General features: G+C 37.7%; 2 protein-coding genes and 1 long non-coding RNA gene across 3 annotated transcripts; 2 read left to right on the top strand and 1 right to left on the bottom strand.

Annotated features, from left to right (window-relative positions):
- The first annotated feature begins 1208 nt into the window (after positions 1 to 1208).
- On the top strand, positions 1209 to 3562 carry LOC133864238 (uncharacterized). Its single transcript, XM_062300524.1, has one exon. It carries the CDS (start codon positions 1405 to 1407, stop codon positions 3322 to 3324), a length of 1920 nt encoding a protein of 639 aa, XP_062156508.1. The 5' UTR covers positions 1209 to 1404; the 3' UTR covers positions 3325 to 3562.
- An 826-nt stretch (positions 3563 to 4388) lies between these two features.
- On the top strand, positions 4389 to 10905 carry LOC133865000 (uncharacterized). Its single transcript, XR_009899596.1, has 3 exons — positions 4389 to 5768; positions 5883 to 5961; positions 10598 to 10905. It is a non-coding gene; the product is annotated as an uncharacterized LOC133865000 (long non-coding RNA).
- A 6743-nt stretch (positions 10906 to 17648) lies between these two features.
- Positions 17649 to 20304, bottom strand: LOC133864378 (LOB domain-containing protein 31-like). The gene is made up of 2 exons (XM_062300688.1): positions 19950 to 20304; positions 17649 to 18188 (listed from the first exon to the last, which is right to left on the bottom strand). The coding sequence occupies exons 1-2, from the start codon at positions 20232 to 20234 to the stop codon at positions 17871 to 17873; spliced, it is 603 nt and encodes a 200-aa protein (XP_062156672.1). The 5' UTR covers positions 20235 to 20304; the 3' UTR covers positions 17649 to 17870.
- Positions 20305 to 24046: the final 3742 nt, after the last annotated feature.

The raw sequence follows: 24046 nt of genomic DNA, 5'->3' as shown, positions 1-24046 counted from the left end.
ATATTTCTCATACTTGTGGGTAGCTGGGAACCTCGACAACTGAATAATTTATTGTCATCATTCTAAGCTTATACTCTTGCTAAAAAAGATGGAAGTCTTCTCCTTATTGCTAAAAAAGGAAGCCTTACTAACTGATGTGAAGCTTATTCATTAGAAATGATTAAAACAATCAATAAAAAGAAATCCTACGAGTACCAATGAATAAGTTTCACATCATCTTAATAAGGTTTTATTTGTAAAAGCTTAAGTACATGTAACATTTCTCTTATTAGACCGGCTAAAGGTAATGAAGAGAGGATTGTGATATGGACTTTTGCAAGCCAACACCAATACTTCCATCGCCCCTAAAAGCTCACTCCACTCCTTGTTTGCAACAGCTCGATCTGATCTATGTTTTGGAGTGTTGGTAACGTCAAAATCAGCTTGCTCACAAAAATTTGAATGTTTGTTCTGATGAGTTTGGTGTCATAAGGTGTTTTTAGCTTAAAGTACTTTTGTGTTACAATTTGACATGGCAAGTTATTATTGGAGAACACAAAAGACTTGATTTATGATATATTACTATAAAAGTTAAACTCTACCGGATAAGGAATAAATTGGATACGAGAGAAAAGAGAAGAATACTTTCTAGTATTCTCTCATCCTTCCCACATTCTCTCGTTTCAAAAATGAATCATTAGATTTATAAAATTCACAAGTAAATCTTGTTTAGGTTATACAAATTTAATAATTAATTTTTAAAATAAAAGTATGAAAGAATAACTAAAGTATATTAAATAGTACGTCTAAAAAATAAAATAAAAATGGACACAAGTCCAAACTATTCGTTGGCCGTTGATCAATTCAAAACCAATTACTTGATCGATCACCCACAAAATTAGCAATATCACGTGCAATTACACTAAAGGTGGTCAACTCATCAGTCCAACGCTTCTGGTAAGTCCAAACCATTCGTTGGCCGTTGATCAATTCAAATTTGTTTAAATCACTAGATCGATCGGTCTTCGATACCTTGAGGAGTCGCGACAAGAAAATGGCACTCCTCTTTTAGTCTTTTGAGTTGATTTGTCGTTTTATGCTGTGTCTGGGCAAAAAGAGTCGCGCAGATCAAAGTATTTAACTATTTATGAGAAGAGATGCCTCAAATAAATGTTTAAATTACTTAATTGAAACAGTAAACGAGACGACCCACAGAAATATTGAAAAACAAAAAAGAGGAAGACGAGGAAGAAGAAAAAAGTAAAGAGACAAAGACAGAAGCCCTTTGAAGAAAATGTCAGGCACAAAGTGAAGACGCCCATACTCTCGAGTCTCTTTCTCTTTCTCTTTCTCTTTCTAGTTTCTACTTCTCTCTCCCTCTCTCTCTCTCTCTCTCTTACCACCATCCTCTCCTCCTTCCCTCCCATGAATCCCAACAAAACCGAAGACCTCCTCTTCTCTCACCACCTCCACCCTCATGATCTGGACCCACCACCACAACCTCCTCAGATCCTGCAATCCCAGCCGTCCATTCCTCTCGATTCCCAAAACGACCCCACTTTCTCCCTCCCCGAAATTGTCCTCTTCCGCTCCCCCTCCTCCCCTTCCACCTCCTCCTCCTCCTCACCCACCCACTCCTCCACCGAACCCGACCCTGGCGCCGCCTCAAACCCGGCTCCGAAGCTCCACATCAGCCCGGAGCCCCACATCTCCTCCCAGTTCTACACCTTCAACCCGGAGTCCCACTCCCTGATGATCCGCTGCCTCCTGGAGCACCGGCTCGCCACCCCACCCGAGATCCGTGCCGCCACGCCGCGCGCCGTGCTCAAGTCCTGGCGCGCCGTCTGGAAAGACCGCAACGAGGACACCGCTTACCTCACCGCGTGGAAGCGCATCCAGGACAAGCTCTCGGCCAACGTCGACCCCACCACCGGTAATCAATTCCTTTGCTTCAAAAACAATTCCCAGCAATTCGTTTCCCACATTAACCAGTGGCAGGACATAGTCATGACCTTCCACTCCGACACGGACATCAAACACCTAGGGCTTAAGGAGACCGTAGAGAGAATTAAGCAGGTCTGGACCGTAGGTGCCAAATTCTACGGCATTCCCGAGAGTTACATTAGGGTTTGTGTTGCCGCATGCCCAGTGTGCTCCGCAGCGTCGTCGGGAGGGTCCTCCGGGGCTGCCGCTGCACGGACTAAGAGGCGTAGGTTTGAGTATACCGAGTCCTTTGATGTGCCGGCCAAGGAAGTTCCCAATAGGCTTCAGCAATTGGCTGCCAAGCATAAGGTTGTGCTCTGCATTAGGCAGAAGTATATTAGGTATAAGCCGTTTATGGCGGAGGTGAAGGACTATGCTTGTCATAGGGCAGGTGAGCCTGCCGCAAAGAAGTCAAAGATTTTGAAGAGGGAGCCTTATGCGTCGAAGCGATGTGGGTGCGGGTTTAGGATTAGGGCCATTGTACCAATTGCAAATTATAATGAGAAAGATAAGACTTTTGTGTATCAAGAAGAGGGGATGGCGGTGTTTAAGTTGTATGCGGTTCATACTGGGCATGAGCCAGGGCCGTTGGATGGGAATGCGAGGATTATGCATCGGGTTGTGGGGCATAAGGGTGCCTTTCTGATGGACCATGATACAGCGGTGTATGGGGTGAGTGAGGAATTGGAGAATGACGGGTTTGGGTTGATGGGGAAGGATGATGGGGATTTGCAGCTTTCGGTTTTGCAGCAGGTGCAGGAATTGAGAGCCGAGGTTGGGTTCTTAGAAGGCAAAGTTGCTAAACTCCCAATTGAGTTATTGGGTTCGGTGTCTCGAGAATTGTGTGAGATTGTGAATAAAGTTAGGAGTATTGGGGAAGATGGTTTAAAGGCAATTGGGATGATCTCTCACAAGCCGCATTCAGATGATGTGTTGGTTGGGGAGAATGATTTGGCGCATTGGAGTGATCATCACCATGAAAGAATATATGGGGATGGCAAGGACACAGATTTGATTGAAGATGATGAAGACAGTTTTGGGCGGACTCTTGGCGATGTTGTTCCATGGGACCAAATGAGGGAAGATTGTAGGAGTCAGAAGGATCTGATGACTGAGTCTTGTAAGCCTGAAAAGTGGTTGAAATGCAGTGACTTTGACGAGAAAAGCATTCTTGATTGTGAAGATACTAAACTAACCAAGCCCATTAGACATGATGAGGCCATAGTTGCAGATGTAGGTCTTGTTGGTATACAGGTTGATAGTTTCTACCAAGAGAATCCTAAATGGTATGATTCTCCTTGTGGTTTGGACACCGGTGCAGATTGCGAGGATAGTGGATTCAGGCATGGTGAGATTGTGTAGATTCCTCAACAGCATGGTTAATCTACTCTTCCGTAGTCGTGGATTTTTATTGTAGCCATTCATCACTTCTCATAGTTGGAAGTGGGTTGTACATTAATGTATACAGAAGAACTTGAGCCACTCACGTGCTTTTTAGGTGTGTTTGCTCGTGTGGTTCTGTAAAGGATAGCCCAATTGGGCTTCTCTGCACATATGTGTTTTTTTAACTATCTGTTAACAATGTTCTTGGCCTCCATAATTCTTAGCTTGGTTTTCTTTATAATGCACATTCGTGACTGTTTCAGTCTATTTTTCTTCTTTTAAATTCTTGTATGTATTATATGTGTAGCCTTGCTTCCACTATTACTGTGGCATGATGGATATACGGAAGTTATTCGTCTTGATGTGGATGTTACTTGCATTTCTCTTGTATATGATTTTCTGAATGCTCAGTAACCAATCACTTTATAGTTTATCTATCAACTGGCTGCTATGCTTAACAAACAGTTACTGCTGGGTTAAGTTTGTGCTATTTGTTCTAGAGGTTGTCCCTGGATCCAATAAGTTGGTAGTCATTCTAAAACTTCCTTGCATTATTATCAAACTTTTCTTACCTGTTTCAACAGATATGATAAATCATAAGGGACTAAGTGCTTTTGTATGCAAAGGTTCACATCTTTTTCTTTTGGGGATTATTCTGCTTGCCTTTGACAATCTTTTCTGTACTGTTGGGAGTGCCACCAAATGCTTTTGGGTGGTCATTAAGTGACATTAAAGTTTTTATGAACTACTTTTTCATTATCACCCATTATTATGTATTGAAAATATGTGGGTACTTTCGGCCCTTGATCATCAACTTCTAGGTTTAAAGGCTTTGTTGCTGTGCCCTCTAAGAGGGAATTATAATATTGAGTTCTACCAGGGGGCCAGGGCCTACCTACCAAGTTAGGTGATAACTGCAGGAGTATGTTTTTCTGTATCTTTTCTTTGATTACACGAGTGAAAAAAAAGTTTTCTTTTTCTCTAATCTTCCTTAATGGAAGCTTCTCTCTCTCTCTCTCTCCCTCCCTTCGAACTTTTATTTATCAACATTTTACACTCACTTACCATATTGGCGTTATTAATCGTTGTGTTGGAAAATAATTTTTTAATGAACTAGCTGGTGGAGAAACATCCTCTATATTGTTGAGCAAAGGATACTACTTACAATCGTTTAATTCTACTATCAGCCTCAGTTTAATATTAAAAAAAAAAAAACTTTGTGCATGTGATAAGTGTGTGTACAGTTACAACTCCTATTTAGGTGGTGGTGCAACCATTATTGGATTTTAAAATCTGAGTAGTTAAGAATTACTTGTTAGAATTTTTTTGGCATCTTGTTTGATATGACCTTGATTTTATTTTTTCCTTTTTTTTTTGGGAAGGGGGAGGCAAGGAGGTACAATGGTGAAATTGTTCTGACCTCCTTTGCAAAAGACAAGGAGTAATTTCATGTAATTGAATAATATAGATAGTGTTGTGGGAATTTCTATTCATTAACAATTATTATAAGTTATTTATCTGTTGTAAGCTTTCTTATTTTTCATAAAAAGCGATTTAATATGAAATTTAAGTTTTAAAGAACTTACGGAATTATACTCCAGATCTGCGTGACGGTCACCGCGGATTTGTTTGGCGGCCGCCACCTGTGGAGGCTAGCTCCAGCAGACTCAAATCTCTTTTTTTATTTTTGTTCATTTCTTTGTTTTATTTTTTGAAAACACTTCTCCATTTTTTGATTTTCAAAAACACTTATTAATTTACCAAACAAATTTTCTTTTGTGGATCCCACACAACACATTTTCAAATGTGGTCCCCGCCAAAATAATTCTCAGTTTTCTTTTGAAAACCCAAAACCTTACTTTCCTGCCTCAAGAGTCTAAAGTGTGACTTGGGTATTGTGTATTCTTTAGAGAACTTAAAGGTACCATACATAAGTGTGGTTGGGGTGGGTGATACGAGTTCATCCATGCTTGTCAAAAGGTTTGATCAATAAGTAGAATACACTTTCAAGTATATCAGTCTGTTGCATACGATTACCGTCATACCCCTGATCAGATATTCTATAATCACTACTTTCGGGAGATTTTATTATTATATCCACAGAAGAATGGAGATGCGTACTGTAGAGACATTCTACACCTATTTTCTTGTTATGGTTTTCAGAAGATACTTATATTCTCTCCTTGAGACTTGCAATAAGATTGGTACCTTTGAAAGTTCATTGTAACAGATATATTTAGCAACTTCAAGGGCTTTGTGCCGAGGCTTTGCCTGAAGTTTGGATTCTGGATTGTACCACCATGAGATTGAATAGTGAGTCAATACTTCAAATTCTACCTCTCCTTATCACTCTTTCATAGGTGTCCTCAAGCTACCATTGATGCCTCCCAAAGGTTCATTGGCATAAGCGACCCTCATACTAGGTTGGTGACTATCTTCAAGAACTCTTGAGACCCCTTATTGGAACTTGTTTCTTCCACGTATAATTGTCGATTTCTCACATATGATTACTTGCATGCGTTTCTCTGCTTTGAAAGCCATTCCATCTGGCAAAAGACACTGCAAACTACAAGCACCGTAAAGTTAAAGAGTGCAGCGTCATACTCTCAACAAAAGGTTCATATATTCTTTCACATGTCTACTCAAACTTATATAAATTGTAACGATGTGCTCCTTGAAGGTTTAAATTTCATATCATTGCTGTTAATATGCTTCAATTTCGTGTATCTTTTGTTCATTGGTCTTCAATCAATATGCTTTGTCATTTCCAAAACATTTTTGTTAGTTCTTAACATAATCATTATGCCATAAGTTTCTTGAATTATTCTGATCTCTTAAATTTTTGCACTTTATCTTCCATTTTCACCCTTCCTGTGTTTTGTTTTTTTGTTTTGTTTTGTTTTTGTTTTTGTTTTTTTTTTTAATGATGGGAAACTCCTCCAAGGGAGAGCCACTTCGTGTACACACCCCTGTCGGGCAAACCCCGGATCCTTCCTGTGTTTTAGACGAGGGTTTTGCTACTTTATGTCCTGGCAAATCATGCTGACTAGACTAGCCCAAAAAAGGAAAAACAGGTCATACTGACTATATTTGGCAACTGATACAGGAGAAATGGGATCCTAATTTTTCAAGTCCTTGTACAAAGTTATGGAATTTATAGAAATTTCAACATACTTTGTTGAATGCAGCTACTATCTTTTGCCAAAGAACATTCGTGGCTTGCAATTTTTTTTTTCTTTCTTTTTACTGTACAATTAACTTTTCGACTGTTTGGTGTCAATAATGTATTGAAATATAATACCAAGTGAAACATGATATCATCTGTAAGTTTTGCCAGTAAGTTTCTAGTTGATGATGAAAGACAAGTAATTTGTGTTTTTATATGCAGAATCTATACAGTGAACATTTACTATATCGTATGCCTGGATTTTGTAGACTTGCTATGTTTTTTCGCCTGATATCTGTGTCAAATTGTGATGTATTGTAGATATTTTAGCTCTGGAATGATGTAATGTGGAACTGTAAGAATAGTCAAATGGCATAGAAGCTTGTTTATAGCAATACAGTAGTGATTGACTGAAAAATGTTTTATTTGACACTTCATTTTAGATCATTACGATATTGCTTCTTGTATCAATTGCCTTCGTAAGTTAGCCAGGGGCCTCAAGCAAAGACATGGTGTTTGTTGCATGGTTCATGTGGGACACCACATGACATGGATAGGCATATGAATGTATGTGGACATAGTGTTCAAATGTTTTATTTGACACTACTTCCTTGTGCTTTTGCCACAGCTAGATCTTTCATAATTAACTCAACACTTTAAGTTATTCAGTTCCCTCTGGCCTTTCAGCTTGGAAGTGGAACCCGCCTTCGAAGGAAGGGGGAGAGGGACTCGAGACATCCCATCCAAAGCCTGGGTGAAAGACCAAGCACCCGACAAAAACATAGCAACAACTGCATCGTCCCCCTCCTTCTGAGCCTGGGGAAAAGACTTCATCACCCTCCCACGAGTAATCTTCTCCCTCAGCCCAGACAATACCTTCCTCCTCATCTGAGTCAGTCCCAAAATTCCAATCAATGACTCGTAGACACTGTAGCTTCATGATGAATGACCTTCGATGCATACGCCATAGAAACCAGAGTCAGGGCACTGTCTACTAACAACACCGAAACAGAGGCTAAAGGTTGAGAAGTTGGCGAGAGGCACCCATCGGAAACATCTGACCTCACCGAGACAGACGAGGACTGAAAAAAATCCATCGACACCAGAGCAGCAGAGGACAAATCTTGGGCAGCATCCATCGTCAACTTCGGACCAGACCTACCACAAAGACCATCCTTACTTGAAGAAGCCACAAGCACCTGAGGAAGAGCGTCCGTCGGAAGAGAAGAGGTGATCCCAGCAGACGACGGAGAACAGAGGCTTAAAGATTTCAATACCTTAAGCTTGCACAGGTATAAAAACAGAGGCTTAGATAGTGTCAGGGAGAGAGTAGCCACCGACGTTACCTGTGTAGCAAGCAAGGTAGTCTCCGACCGAAGCCCATCTTGCTGAACCAAAGCAGACAAGAAAGAGGATGTGCAGAAAACACCGGAGTGACCGCCGGAGAAGTAAGCACGACTTCCTTTTGAGTGGTCCCTTGAGAGGAATCCAACCATGACAAAACCTCGAGAACAAATTCAGGAGAGAACTCTGACGAAGAACCCATCCCCGATACAACCTTAGCGGCTGAAGAAGGCCCAATGACATCACACTCATGCATCGACGAAGAAGAACCCAGCACCTCCGGTGACATACGCGGATCAACACCCAGAACAAGCCCATACCCCGCATCAACTCTTGCAGAAGGAGGAGAGTCACCGGGACCAACCTGAGATGTCGGACAACACTCACTGCGACAGGAATCTTTAGACGTGGTTGTCGGAGAATCAGGCGCCTTTGCCTCCGACGCTAAATCTGGGGAGCTCAGAACCTTGTGACCTGCATCCACGTCCGAGGAAGAGCAACCTGAATGAGAACCAGGTTTTGTCTTTTTTAGGGTGCACTAGAAGATGGGTTTGCTTTGGGCTTGCGCAAAGGCCTCCTCTTAAAACGCCCAAAGCCCGAAGACTTGAGAAACTTCCAAGGCCCAAATCCCTTAATAGCTTTCAGGAGCTCTCTAAGGGCCTGTCCAAAAACCAGGACCTGACTCGTCCACGCCCCAAGAAGAGCCAGCGTCTCCTTCACGTATGCCTGTGAAGGCAGCCCCTGTTATGCAAAAACAGCAGAACATGCAACATCACCTGGGATAGTGCAAAGACGATCCTTACCCTGCGGACCATCAGACGAAAAGCCCAACAGTCTAGCACTATCCGCGTGTTCTTCGCCCATCTGATTCCCTTGCCTTGACGACGTAAACATCGCCGTTGCTGCTGGGCACAATTCCGCCCGCACCACCTCCACAAACAAAGGTCTGTTACAATACAAAACCTTCTCCATCCCTGGCCCACCTTCTTTCCACCTACCTTCTCTGCGGGCGAAGAAGAGCCAAAACCACACGCTACTGTAGCAACAAGGAAGTCCTTAGCCTTTTGCAGCTCACCAACAAAATTGAGCCAACCACATCCTCCACGCCCCTCAGGAATAAGAAGGAACCCTCTCTGTCCGCCCACCCCATAGACCGCTGCCTCTACAAACCGGCCATTTTTGTTCCCACCTTTGCGAACGATTGACACCTTCGACCCCTCCCTGAAAGATTTAACAAAATCTGAATCTCCAAGGAAACCCATCAGCTCCTCCATTGTCGACACCAGCCATTCGGTGCACTGGTTGCTTAGGGGTACCTCACCATAAAAATCTTTCCGCTTTTCTTCCACCCGCAGCACTAACACCCAATCAAGAACCGGGAATACAAACGATTTTGCCCCCACCAAAAATCTTCTTTCCATCTCTAGGCTCACCGACCGGAACCGACGAATCACCCAAGATCAGCTTCCATCGTTGAGAACACTATACAACGGAGAGCCAGAGAATGGGAGAAAGAGAGGAAAAGAAGGTAGAAGCCGAAATGAGCCAGAAAATTAGTGTGCACGTGTCACCACCAGCGGACGAAAGAGAGGGGAGAGGGTTTTAGATGCCTTTCTAATGTAGTTATTTGGCAGTCAAGCTGGTTGTGGATTTGCCATCAACTGTAATCTAGCTTAATCAAGCTCGTTCTTATCTGTTTCAGGGAAGCAGCCTGTTTCAAGCTCGTTCTTATCATTTTATGAGGCATCTCATATCTGCCTTTTTTCTTGTTCGGACCATCTTGGTTCTAGTGCAAATGCTGATTAGCAGCTTGATAAAACCTGAAGTACCGTTTATTGTCAATGCTTATAAATTCCTAGGAAGCAACTGAAGAAATCCGCTGAAGCATTTATGAGTTACTTTTTAGCTCTTGAAACTTGTTCCAGTTCTGGAATGAGTATGTTTTGACACTACTGCTTGGAAGCATACAGATATGTGTAGCTTTTTTCTTTTTCTAATGATACTCTTTGTATGAGCATGGGTCGTGAAAGGAAACAAATTTTTCTGTATTAGGGTACTGTGTAATGTGAATCTCGTAAACAAATTACTCTGTTGTAACGTGAATCTCGTAAGTACCAATGTGAATTTAAAATAAGCTGGATAATTTACTCTGGACACCGGAAGATTCTTGTAATTGTCCAAGATTATTACTTATGATGTACTTTGCTTTTCATGGGTCACGAATTAGTGTAGCTGCATTTATACTTGAAAATAAGCATTGATTGGGGTTATTAGACGAGAGGAAACCAAAAATATTGGAGAGGATTGAGTAAACCCAATGACAATCACAAAGAGCTAGGTGTGAAAAACAAGTGCAAGATGTTGGGAGTTAGCACACATGCTTCTCTGCCATGTTAAACTATTCCAATTGAGCTGCTTGAATGCTCACCAGTAGTCTATCAGCCTAACAGCTTCTACATTTTATAACATGCAGCTTGGGACCTATGAAGTAGTGGGGTCTTTCTAATTCCATGCTTTACGGCATTACATTCTTAAGTTATTTGCTGATAATGTATTTTAGCTCTGATGGTGCTTGTTTTATTCACACAAACTTTGTCATAATGGTTTTTGATTGACTGTTTGAAAGATGACATCATGATGTTAGACTCGATATATATATATATATATATATATATATATATATATATATATATATATATATATATATATATATATATATATATATATTTGTTTTTTATGTAGGGACAATTTGTTTGATGCAATCGACGTGGCTTCTTCAGCTAAAGCAAGCGTCCGAACTCTAGCGGGGTAACTGTTGTGGGTTGAAGGAAATTTTGGTAGTGTTGTAGCCTGTTTCAGCTAGTAAAAAAGGTATTACCTTGTTTTACGCTATGTGGCTTGGTATTGTTGCACCTGTCTTTTACCAGAAGAGGATTTTATTGTCTTCACTGTGAAATGATGAAATGCTAGTCTTACTCTATGTTGACATAGATATGTGATTCTCTTCCCCTTTCCCCCGCATTGAATAGAAAAAGAAAAAGAAAAAAAGATGATGTACGATTTTCTGTAACCATGAAATTTATATTTCCACCCATGTCATTTAGCATTTAGTGTAGTGCAGACAGTGAATAATGAAAATTTTCTTCTTCTAGTTTGGTGTTTTTCCATGTATACTTTTATTGTACCTGGGATCTCAATTACTTATTAAAAAAAAAAATGTTTAAATGTTGTGATCAACATTTCATAGACACTTTGTATTCCCAGATTTGGCTAAGCGTTGTGTCATATTTTCCTCTCCCAACACCTCCACCGATTGAGATTACGTTTATTTTTATTGAAAACATAAATAAAAACTTAGATAACTTTGCACGCCATTTTATTAAGGAAAAATATAAATTTACTCTTTGAGTAATCGCTTGATTTCAATTTCCTCTCTAGATTTCTAAATCCGTTTTGCCTGAGTCGGCTCCTATGCCACTAGCTATGCCCTCAATACGCCCTATAATATGTAAATGAATTCCTCTAGTACATGCCTGTTCGGTTAATTCAATAGCCTTTTCCATTGCTTTTTGATAGGTGATTTGCTTCACGGGCGAGGGCTCGCAAGAACAGTGTTTTTCAGAGAGCAATCTTGGGAGCAAGATCTGCATCCGGCAGCTGAACAAGTTTGTCCACTATCTTAACTATTCTGCCATGAGCAAGCGGTCTAAGTAGGGGTGTAAACCCGGAGCGGGTTCTCGGGTATTGGGTAAAAACTGGGAACCGGCTCCGGGTCCTTGGGTTTTTTGTTTTAAACACCCGGCCCCAGACCCGGGTACCCTGGTTACTCGGGGTACCCGGATAAACCGGTTATCCGGTCTGGCCCGTCTGGGTGGTATATTTTTAAAAAAAAAAATTAATTTTTTCGTTACTTTTTTAAACCTTTTTAAACTTTTTTATACTCGTAATACTCAGAATCAAGATTGTTATCTGATTTATAGAAATCTCATAATGTCACAGAAGAGGGAAAAAGAACATTTGACATTTCTATTTACAATAATGCATACGTCCTAGAACTGGGTTACTTAGTCATTGATGCTGCAAGTTTATAATGTTATGCCTGTCAAATAGAAAGATGAGATAATATGCATATCAAGTTACAACATTAAGACATGGTAGTCAATCACTCCATGCAATAGGCATTATATTACTGATATAAAATAAATGAATTGAACCACCCCAGAATGTGTACAGAGAGAAAAGATGCAATCCACCAGAATGAATTCTCATAAATCTTGAACAAAAAGCTAGAGTTCTCTCCATTCATCCAATTCTGGTTGCGAGGAAGGCGAGGAGGTTTCAACATTTGTAGTTGGAGGCTTGTCACGTGACTCATTGGCATTTTCCATAATAGGCCTAGTTGGAGCATACAAACAATATTACATTTAATATTACTGACCAAACAATTAAGAGCCATAATAATATAAAACATCTTTGTGATATTGTGAACAAAAATGATTGGAAACGAAAACCACAAAATCAGAAACAATGATAATGCAATGGACAGTGCAAGGCCATAAAAAAATCATCCATCTAACAAAAAACTACAACCAAAATCAAAACCCACACTCAAAACCCAAAGCCAAATCCCATCTAAATTGTAGTTCACCAAAAGTTATCAACCTAGCCGATGTAGGACAGTAGCACATAATGTTAATTGGTACCAAAGTGTAGGCGAAAGATCGTGGCTTTGAACTTATAAAGAATGGAAAAAGAAAGCAGTAGGTTTATGCTTCAAATCAGGTTAGGAAAGATTGAATTTTTAAGGGTTTGAATATGTATGAGCAGCCATAAAAAAAAAAAATACAGAGGAAACAAAGAAGTTGTACAATAAAAATCCACTAAAAGTATTGATAAAATAAAAAAAAAGAAAAAAAAAGTTAGTCATCAAACACAGGCAGAATAACTGGGTGGATGAGGCCAATCGTTCATGTACTTGTCTCTATCTTTCTATTTGAACAAAAAATTTAAAAAGCATATGACTTTTGATAATACGGTCCTTATATTCTAAGAAAAAGTTAAAATCTAGAAGAAAAAAAAAAAAAAAAACCATTGCTTTTGTCCGTAATGGTGAAGTGGGTGGAGCATTTTGTTTTATCAAAGATAGCAACCAAGCAAATTAATATAATAATATGCACAATTTCATATTAAGATGAAGAAGAATGAAGAACTAAGAAGAAGAATGAAGAACTAAGAACTAAGTCGGTTACCTGGTAGGCGGCAAGTTGGCGACAAGTCGGTGAGTGGCGAAGGAGAAGAGTGAGCCGGCGAAGTGACCGAACGCCGAACGAGAAGTCGGTGAACTGGTGAAGCCGTGAGTCCGTGACCGTGTGAGTGAGTGTCTAGTGTCAAGTGAGTGTCTGAGTGAACGACGGCTTGGGCTTAGGGAGTTAGGGTAAAAGCTAGGGCAACAAACTTCCTAGTAAAAAGACAAAAAGCCCCCCTTCCTAAGCCATGTAATTCAAGGCTAAAAGGGTAAGGGGGGTATATATATATTTTTTTAATTACTGAAGCTACCCGGAGCCAGGTACCCGAGTATACCTGGGGTTTTTGTAACTAAATACCCGGCTCTGGCTCCGGGTACCCGGTTTCCCGACCGGTTATACCCGGTCTTGATTTACACCCCTAGGTCTGAGCTTTAACACCTAGAAGTCCCTATCATTTGATTTGCTAATATATAGTGGATAAATTAGAATATGCACAATGGAAAATGCCACTGGTTTATCTTTTCATCGAATCAAATTAGCCCATGCTAAAGTTCCAATCAATTCTTGCCAATGTCCATGTTAGACTCGATTGTGCCTCCTGTTTTGTTTAATCCTAGAAGAGAGTTCCTAGTGTGTTGGGGCTATGGTTATTGGTCCAACCGCTCCTCGTTGAATTTCATCATCCACCATATCAAGGCCAGTTTTGTTTGGTCTACCCTTTTGCTAATCCGGGCTAAAACTTCCAAAATTAGAATTGCAAAAATAGGAATGACACTTGATATTATTAGAAATGCCTAGAAAATATCATATTTTTAAGGGAAAAATCATATTTAAACCCTAAAACTCCATCTTATTTGAATTTAGTCCTTTGGTTTTCAATTTTAAGAATAAAGTCCTTAAGTTTTACTCAAGTTTTAAATGGGTACCTCTATCACTTTACTGTCAAAGTTAACAATTCTCTATTTGACACGTGTGTCTTATTTTCTTCTAACGCTACAAATCTAAGAGATTAAGAAGACAAAGAAGATAGTTTATTTTTTAATGGAAGATTTGACACTTAATGATAGACATTGTTATTAGGTGTTGATATGAACGTTAGCGTGTTAATTGAGACACACGTGAAGTATGATAAACCATTCATTTTGATGGAAAAGTGATACTACCTATTTAAAATCTTGGCAAAACTTAAGGACCTTATTCTTGAAATTAGAAACTCAATGACTAAATTTAAATCAGATAAAAACTTAAAGACTAAATATGATTTTTTTTTTTTCCTATTTTTAAAGTAAAAACATAGATGGACCCTCAAAACACTTCTAAATCCATGCCTGAGAAAATCTTATTAGCCTCATCTCAAGATGGAAAAAGAAAAGATAAAGAGTTTGAAGATGAGTCTTATTTGTTGAGAAATGCTACACCTTTTTTTTTTTTTTTTTTTTTTTTTTTTTTTTTTTCTTTTTTTAATCAAAAGTTGGTTTCCAAGTGATGTGTCGAGATTTATTATTTTAAAAAATGTGTTACAATTTCATATTTTTTACTTCTGTTTGTGTCAATCTTGAACTACGAATCGGTTTTGGCTTAGGTCCTACAATAATAAAAATTATAGGAGCTTTTTTTTTTAATGATTCAGATTTAATTTCAAATAGAAGCAAACCTCAATGCTGGAATTATTACTGCAACATAATTTTGGAGTCTGGAAACAACAGCTTTAGCTCTATAAATTTTGTAAGGATTTATTAAGACCATATTTGCTGACTGCTGTGAAGAAATTCTCGATCTGGCCCAAAAAAGTGAAAGACAAAAGAAAGAATTCTGAAAGCTCTTTAGGCGTTGGGCCAGAAGAAAAACCCATAAATAAATAAATGGAATTTTAAGAACATTATGATTAGCATTTGCGAGAAGAGAAGCAAAAGAAATTGGTAGATGGGGGATCCGATAAAAAAGCTTATTTTGAGCAATGGGTCAAAGCGGGTCATTTCTCAATAACAACAGCTAAACTTGGTACAATGTAAGCCCAGTCGGGTCTACTAGTCACAGGCTCATAGCCAAGAACGGGATCCTCGCCCTGGGCTTGAAGAATTACTGAATATAAATAGGGCTAAATCACATCTAGAGAAATTAAAAAAAAAAAAAAAAAAAAGAAGGAGAAATAATACATAAAACACTCGGCTCAATTTTATGCGGACAGGCCAGGATGTTGAGATGTTTGAATTTGACACAAATTTGGACGGCCTAAAAAAAAAGGGGTTGTAAGACTTATTTGTCTGGGACAACTTAAAATGTAAGACTTACCGGTCTGGAGTGAGTGAGTCTCACAACCTGTCTTTTTAGCGTCAGACATAAAAATACCCATGTGTTGTTCAAATTTGTCTTTTAATAAGGGCAATTTTGGTTTTCCAATGGTCAAAAGTGAGTATTTTGGGAAGAATTTCATCGATTTACACTCTGTTTGTTTCGACGTAAAATGTTTTTGACGAAATCATTTTTTTTTTAAAAAAAAGATTTTTTAAAAAATATTTTTCGGCATTTGATTTGTATAAAAAATACAAATGACGTAAAACGGAATCCGGCCAAGATAGCTGGAATCCGGTTGTACTAGCCGAATTTCGGCCGTACTAGTAAGATTCCGGCTAGTTTGGTCGGAATCTTGTCTGCTAGAATCTGGTTTACCAAAAGTTGGCAAAGTCGCCGGATTCCGGTAGAAATTTTCAAATTCCGGCAATTCGAATACTAAAATTCGGGGATCTTCGGTGGTAGAGTCAGGTTACCAACAAACTCTAGTACTCGGCAGTGACGAATTCCTACAAACGTGCATACTAGAATGAAGAGTTTAAATCCATAAAACGATTTACGGTTTTTAAAACTGTATATTGTTTTCTAAAAATTAAATAGGCTTTTACGGTCAAATTGAAAATGATTTTCGTTAATTATTTTTGCCTTCACTAAATACCAAAAAATGCATTTTTCATAAAACATTTTATGTCGAAACAAACGGAGCAATAATGATGCAAAGCACGCCAATTTTAATATATGACGTTGACATATGGGTTTTTTTGTTAAACAATGGTAGCTTGACGTATTTAAATGTTATACTTGGTAATTCAAAGGCGTATATGAAAAAGATCTAGTAGTTCGGGAGGCTTAAGTATAATTTTTTCAATAGTCTTAAGTTGCCTGATTTTAATAACAAAAAATCCCAATTGGCAAATGTGAAAGAGCTTATGTGAAGCTCACTTGCTCGAGCGAAAAATTGTTCGAAACCTTTTGAATAAATGAACTTATTGGAACTCTCTTATATTTATTGTCTAAATAGTTAATAATTGAGATAACAAAATTATTAAAATTCTCTATCCGAATATAGATAGTACTTAACTAGGGCAAGTACACCCACAACTTCTGTCTCTCTTTTAAGATGTCAGAATTAATGACAAGAAATCTCAATCTCAAAATCCCAATTATGGTGGGTTATGAACCGGGTACTATGCATGGTTGATAAGTTATTTTCGTAGACAGCAAATAGGGCTCTCAAGTTACAAATTAGACAAGTTCGTTGCTTTTTGAAGTCTTCAAAACCAAAGAGGGCCATCTAAGCCCTTTTAGAGAAGGTTCAGGCCTGAGCATAGCCCGTTGAAATGGACATTGTTGTGTACAGATGGGACAGTCTAGGACTAGTACTGTCTACTGGTGAGTGGTGACCAGAAAAGACAAGAGTCAGTCTTTCTTTTGCTGGCCGGCTTTGTAAAGTACAGCCCAATCAATAGCTCAGCCAACATCATGGTCCCCGAGCCACTTCTTCTAACCAGTCCCCAGAATCCAGATAGTCCAAGTATCACTCTACCCACGTCCTACTCAACTAGCTCATAACCGGTTTGCAAAAAAATGGTACCTTAAGAGCTTGTATATATATAATTAAGATTATACTTAAACTATATGAAATATTTAAGATGGTATCAAATCACTATACTTCACAGTCGATGTTCACAACATCTCACTTTATCAACATTGATCTAATGGCAATTTTTTCTTTTTTGATAGCTCCACTAATTTATCAGTGTTCAATAACTTAACACTATGTCCATACATAGTATTAAAACATTTTAATCCAACATATAAATAACTTGTTCGTACATGACTCGACCACAAAGTCGCAAGCAATTCAATCCCGTACTCGATACGAACCTTGAATGTATCTCATTATTGAAAATTAGCTTGGAAGGAGAAAAGGCACCCAAAAGCTTAATTGCACGGGATTAAAATTATACTTTAATAATGTTTAATTATGTGAGACGCTTAGGATCAACATTTTTTGTTGGGTTGTATTGTGGTAGTATGCTTTTATATTTGATAACGTAGATAATTGAGTAGGGTTGTAAGGTGTCTATATATAGGTGGAAGTCTGTTTTGTGAATATGGTGCATTAATTAGGATGCTTATTGCATCTGGTATTTTCTAGCTGATGTGTTAAGAGTGTGCTGTCTTCTTTGTTGGTTAATAGAAATCCATTCATTTAAAGAAAAGAAAAGAAAAAAATCAGACAGTCTCTGAAATGTGGAACTTAATTGGTTAACTACTCTCTTGCTTGAGCTTTAATTTACAGAAACATTCGAAGTTCAATAAGTAGTCCAAGTTCCTTTGGTCATTACATTGGGAATGATAGTTTAGGCTGAGAAAACGAGCGATGGAGTAGTTGCTGATGACTCACAATTCCACTGGACCCCCAAAAAAACCCATCATTAAAAGATACAATAATAGATCAGAGAGCTAAAAATCTAGTGAGGACTTGAAGCCCGGAATCTTACTCCGGGCAAGTACCTAGAGATGATTTCCCTAGCCAATGCTTGGACATCATTATCCTCGAGTTCTTCATCCACCGGATTGAAATAACTCGCTAATTCTGCTGATGTTGGTTGCGGTTGCAGAGGATCAAAATGCATGGACAGGTTAAAGCTGGATGATGCCAAATCTGATGAGGAATGGCGATTTGTAGGTGATGAGCTCTGAGATTGAGGTACAGGCAGCGGAGGAAGGCGTTGCAGCGTAGCAAGACGGGCCTGGACGTATGCTAACTCGGCCTGCAAATTCACCACCTACAAAGCATATAACAGAAGTTTTTATCAATTAATATTGTATTATGACCGTTAAATATTTAATTGAAAAGAAAAATGAATGACTTAGATTGAATTCAAATTAAATAAAAAAAAAAGGGGACAAATACAGATACGTGAGACAACAAAGTTTTCATAGAAAGATATCCATCTCCATCAAATGATGCAGACTATATATGTTTATCAGTACTTTAAAAGCATACATGTAGGATCTATCATATCTTTTTCACTATATATTGTGTAATCTTTATCCAAATATGAAAACTTTGAGAGAGAGAGAGTAGTCAACTCTACCTAATAAGAGGGTAATGGAATTGTACCAAATTAAAGCAAAGAAGAGAGAGCTAGTACTGATGATGGTGCTTTATCTTTCTTCCCAATGGGCCATAAAAATGGAAACAAAAGGCCAAGAAAATAGTAACAATAATAATTGTTCTAATTAATCATGAGATCACTGACTGCACGAGTGACCATACTCCCGTACATAGGCGCGCAATAGACAATAATAATATTACTGAATTCTTGAAAGGTTATGTTTACAAGCGAAAGGTTGTTATCATATCACGCATAAGATTATGCAATCTCAATGATTACCAATTATAAACGGCTGCCGTGAACAAAAGATTATGATACATCTTTTTTACAGGTAACAACTCACATTCATCTGATTAAAAGAACTATATGGCAGCTAGCTAGAGTGCTTTCATGCCAGAAAAAAAAGGAAAATAAAGAAGAAGTTAATAGTTATGGTTCGTCATCACCCATGCAATGAAATATTTTACTTACTAATAGAAGTATAGATAATGGATAATTTTTTAGTGGAAGATCACGGATCCAGTACTATATATTAAGATTATTTACTATATGTAAATAAATATGTACGTCCTCCAGGATATAAATACTGAGAGGGAAAGTCAAATTACAAATATTTGTATATTTCTCGAGTTGCTAAGTTTGCTTGGTAACTCCGGCAAGCAACAAGGCCCCGTAGTCATCCTCCCCAGGTCATGGCGGCTAGCTGCCACTTCTCTCTCTCTCAAGAGTGCAAGTTCGATAGCATGAATTTCACAAATTTTTGTTATTTTGAAAACTAAAAATAGTTCTCTCTTCATAAGTGCAAGTTAGCATGGATTTCATGCAATTTTTATTGAAAATCCAAGAATATATATATAGTTGCAGTTATGAAGAGGAATTAACCAGTCTCCTTGAAAACAAGACCCTGCATCGGCGCACGTCAGCATGTCGACCGATCATAGAAAATGCACCTAAGACTGACTGACAAAACGTGTCAAACAAACAGTAGTGTGAAAACCTTGACCAACTCGGATTACAATATATAAATATATATATATATATATTCTATAGTGCAATTTGTCGAAGCAATTGCAGGAAAAAGTATAGACTTGGGCGTAATTGGCTTTGTCTATACAATTTGAGAAAAACGCAGCAAAAATGACATTAATTCAAAATCTTCTAAAGCAAGAAATAGCCCCTGTTGGGTTACTTCTTCCCAAGAAGCTATACCATTCTTCACATGCCCCAAACCTTGACCCATTCCTACCTAGAACAATATTAAATACTACTTATATATATATATATATAAGTAGTATTTAATATATATATATATATATCCAGGTGCATGTTAGCATAACTTTATAACAAATAAATTTCTATGGAAACAAGAAAAGAAGGAAAAAAAGAAATAGTACAAGTAAAATCGGCAAAACGGAAAAAATGGCTGACCTGCTGTTGGAGGGTAAAGATGTGACCGACACAGCCATAGACGGGGTCTCTAACCCTAGAAAGAGCCTCATAGCAAAGAGTAACGACGGCATCGAGGCGCTTGTGTGCTGGAATGCGCAAGAGAAGCTTGGAGGCATTGCTAGCGCCGAACACCTTGTGAACGGCAGCAAAGTGAGCAGTACCTTGCTCCGAGTCAAAATAGGGCGCAAATATGCAACCGCTAACGCACTTACGCCTCAGGAACTTGCAGGCGCCACAAGGCCCACCTCCGTTGCTTGCACTCATTACTCTCCCTTTCTCCTTTACCACAGAGATTAGCTTCTTTCTGAGTTTAAGTTTGTGGGGTAGACAGATCACAAACAGAGAGAGAGAGAGAGAGAGAGAGTGAGACAGAGAGAGATAGATGGGTATTTAGAGACAGAAAAAAAGGGAATTTATTTATTTTTTTATAAGAAATATTATTTAATAGACTATTATACACTACTATACAATTAAGATGACATGACAGTAAGAATCAGCCTTTAGATCAACAAGGGCTTGTTGATTTAAATGCTGATTCTTACTGTCACATCATCCCAATTATATAACAGTTTATTAAATGACATTTTATTTTATAGGCAGTTAAGGTATCCTACATTGCCAAAAGATATATGACCTGTGGACTTTATAAGTCATGAGCACTTTTCCTCTCTTAAAGCATCTTTTGAAAATGAGTAATGCCCATGGACTTTTACATGGTATCAGAGCAGGTTCCTCGGACGATGATGACCTTCCCTCCCAATTTGAACACGTGTTTGGCCAAAAGTTGCCACACGTAAGGAGGCATGTTAAAGTGTCCCATATCGCCAAGAGATACATAACTTGGAGACTTTATAAGCCATGTACACCCTTCATCTCTTAATGCGTCTTTTGAGAATGAGTAAAGTCCATAAACTTTTACATAGGCATTGTCACTTTGTATTGTTAAATATTTAGTAAACTGTTATAAGGTTCTTATATAATTGAGATGACATGATAGTAAAAATCAGCATTTAAATCAAATTTTGTAAAGTAATAATAATAATAATAAAAAAAAAAAAACTAAGAGCCAACTTTTACTATTACATTATCAAATTGTATAACAGTCATACAACAATTTACTAAATATTATTATTTTCTCATATTTGATTGGATAACATGGAAGCTTTGGTGGTGTGTCATATGAGATCGAGGGTCTAGTTTTTTATATTATATTATTATTTTCTATGTATATTTCCGATTTATACATAATAATAAATTTAGTATGGGTGGTCAATTTTGTTCAAACTTTAAAGCCACGCAAGTCGGGGAGAGAGGGCAATTGGGGTGGGGGGGAAGGGAGCAGCTTGCGTGAAGCAAAAAACATTACATGCGGTGACAGCAGTGTCAACTTCCAACGGCCGCAGTCGAGGCCACGTGCGAATCCCACCCCACGTGGGACAAACATCCTATCTTTTCCATCCATCCATCCATCCGTCCATCCCATTTTATGATTTTATATCTTGTCATTTCTACTTCAGCTATGTAGCTATGTGTGTCAGAGGGCCGGGCGTACGTAGTTTTATTTTTATATAGGAAGGAGGTGTGCTTGATGACTTGATCTATTGCTAAAGCCTAAAGGAGGGTATGGCCGTAGTTCTTGGTTTCACCTAATTATGTGAACTGTGAAGTCTATGCAGTAATTTGCCTTCCATGGCTTCTCTCTCTTTTCTCTCTACTTTCTTCGTTTTACGCTTTGGATTAAAGCTTGCAGCAGTTAAAAGGAGGTTCTTTTTACCAAATCCGGGAATTTTATTGCAAACTTCAATGTACTGGCAACCTCCTTCCATTTCAAGACGAGTTGCCTCTTCACAAATTTGGGATTCAATAATAACTCATCATTTGGATAATAATTTAAAATTTTCTCATAACATCATGCACACATAATACTAAACAACAATATATATAATATATATATATATATAGCGGAGTGATTCCTTCTACACAACTTTTATACAACCAAAAACGGAGCTAAAAGCTTTTATGAGTAAGGGTTAGTGGCCAAAAAAATTTCTTGACATGAGCTAATAGACTAAATTTTTAATTTTTTTCCTTATATATATATATATATATATAATTTTTTTTTTCAACCTTCTATATATATATATTTTTAAGAATTTGGGGGGGGGGATGGCCTTTGCCAATCTCCCCTCTCTTTGTCACTGCACATAGGTTTGACAATTTTTGACATGACTCGCGAACCCAATACGAACATGACACGAAAATATATGGTTTGAGTTTAGCATTATCGGGTTCGGGTCATAATCGGGTCAACCCGATTTTAATTGTGTTTGGCGAGTCAACCCGCTAACACGGTTATATATATATATATATATATATAAACTTCAAGAAATAGCTAATCAAAACCTATTTTATTGATTTATTTTAACTAATGGGTTTCAAAAGATACCATACATCTGATTATCTATTATTTCACTATATCATTTAAATATATATTTTTTTATTTTTTATTTTTTTTAATTCTTAGATTTTTTTTTAATGATAAGTCATTTTTTTTAGCATGATAATTGTTTTTGGATAATTATTTGCCATAAAGTCAACAAATTTTTTGTTCTTACTTTAGGTAGTTCGTACGTATGAGTTCTGTGCCATACACCCCAGAGTTTGTATGGCGTCACCCCAGTAGACCTCATCTTAGACTCTGGCCACTAGATCTGGTCGTGGAAGGTGACCTTACATAAAATAACAAATACAGATTTTGTCATATAGACATACTTTGAAATACAATTTTCCAGATTCATATATATATATATATTAGAATATAACTATGGTGTAAAATGAGTTTTCGTGAGAGAGAGAGAGGGGGGAGAGAGAGAGAGAGAGAGTGAAAGAAAGAGAAACAAATTAAAAAAAGATATGCATGTGTACAAATGCGTTACAAATGTATTTTGCATTTGATTTGCATAATCGGATGAATGAACTTTTCAGTGAATTGATTAACTATTTTAGCCTAAAGGTGAAAATGACTAAGGCATTGGAAATGCTCTAAAAGCATCTTCAACAACAATAAGTAAAATATTTAGGAAAAATGTGTTAACTTTTTACAATAGCTTCTTCTTTTCTTTTTTCTTTTTTCTTTTTTCTTTTTCATTTTTTTTCATTTCTTTCATTTCTAATTTATTTTATCTATATACTCTCTATTTTCTTATCTACTTGTTTTAAAATATTATTTCTCACTCTTTTTTTATTATATTATATTTTTATGAAAAAGAAAAAAAAACAATAAACAACTAAAAATTAACATGGAGAAATAGCAAAATATTTATCTAGTGTGCTACAGTAAATAGCAAAGGTTGTTATTCACTGTAGCGCTGTATGAAGGCCGATTGATATTTTTTTTTTAACTAATATGCAATAGTCAGATCTTCCTGCTCAAGGGTGTCTAAGGGCCAAAGGAGTGTCTCCAAATGACTATAGGGAGATGGCTATTCCATTTTACTTTCTTTCATTTTTAATAGAAGCTATATATATATATATATTCCACTTTTCTAATGGAATAGTTATTAACCATATATACCAAACCTATCATAAGTGTTCATAATTTTCAAGAGTGGTTGAAAAGAGGGGAGAGAACATATTGATCATTGACCAAAGTTGAGAAAACGATATAGAGTGGAGTAGATGGAGATGCATTTCCAAATCAATCTTTGGTGAATTTTCGTTCTCCAAAAATTCTTTCAATCTTGCTCATTGAACTGATTGGGTCGCTAGGGGCTTGGTCATTTTGTTGAAGATTGAAGATTTGTTGGAATTTATAAGTTGATCGGACCAACGAGCATAGGTACGTATCAAGGCAGCTCTTAATAGCAACAACTTCGTTAGATTTGGTTGCAAAAAAAAAAAAAAAAAAAAAAATATATATATATATATATATATATATATCAGCAAATAGGAGTTGGGAAATGGTTGGCAAGGATCTCACCACTTTAATACCACGGATATTGCCTTTGATTTCACCAAATTTATAAAGAGAAAGGGGAAAAGGGGATCTCCTTTACAGAGTCCTATACTAGAACTAA

This window comes from Alnus glutinosa, chromosome 3 (assembly GCF_958979055.1).
Source record: "Alnus glutinosa chromosome 3, dhAlnGlut1.1, whole genome shotgun sequence".
Classification (NCBI taxonomy): Eukaryota; Viridiplantae; Streptophyta; class Magnoliopsida; order Fagales; family Betulaceae; genus Alnus; species Alnus glutinosa.
Note: the sequence above shows the minus strand (reverse complement) of the source record. Positions and strands in the feature narration are given on the sequence as shown.

What these genes read in the sequence shown, in the direction of transcription:
- LOC133864238 (XM_062300524.1), top strand. Translation starts at nt 1,405, where the DNA reads ATGAATCCCAACAAAACCGAAGACCTCCTCTTCTCTCACCACCTCCAC.
- LOC133864378 (XM_062300688.1), bottom strand. Translation starts at nt 20,234, where the DNA reads ATGAGTGCAAGCAACGGAGGTGGGCCTTGTGGCGCCTGCAAGTTCCTG. An exon ending in TCTTTACCCTCCAACAGCAG is followed by an intron (nt 18,189 to 19,949) that starts GTCAGCCATTTT and finishes TATGCTTTGTAG; the next exon opens with GTGGTGAATTTGCAGGCCGA.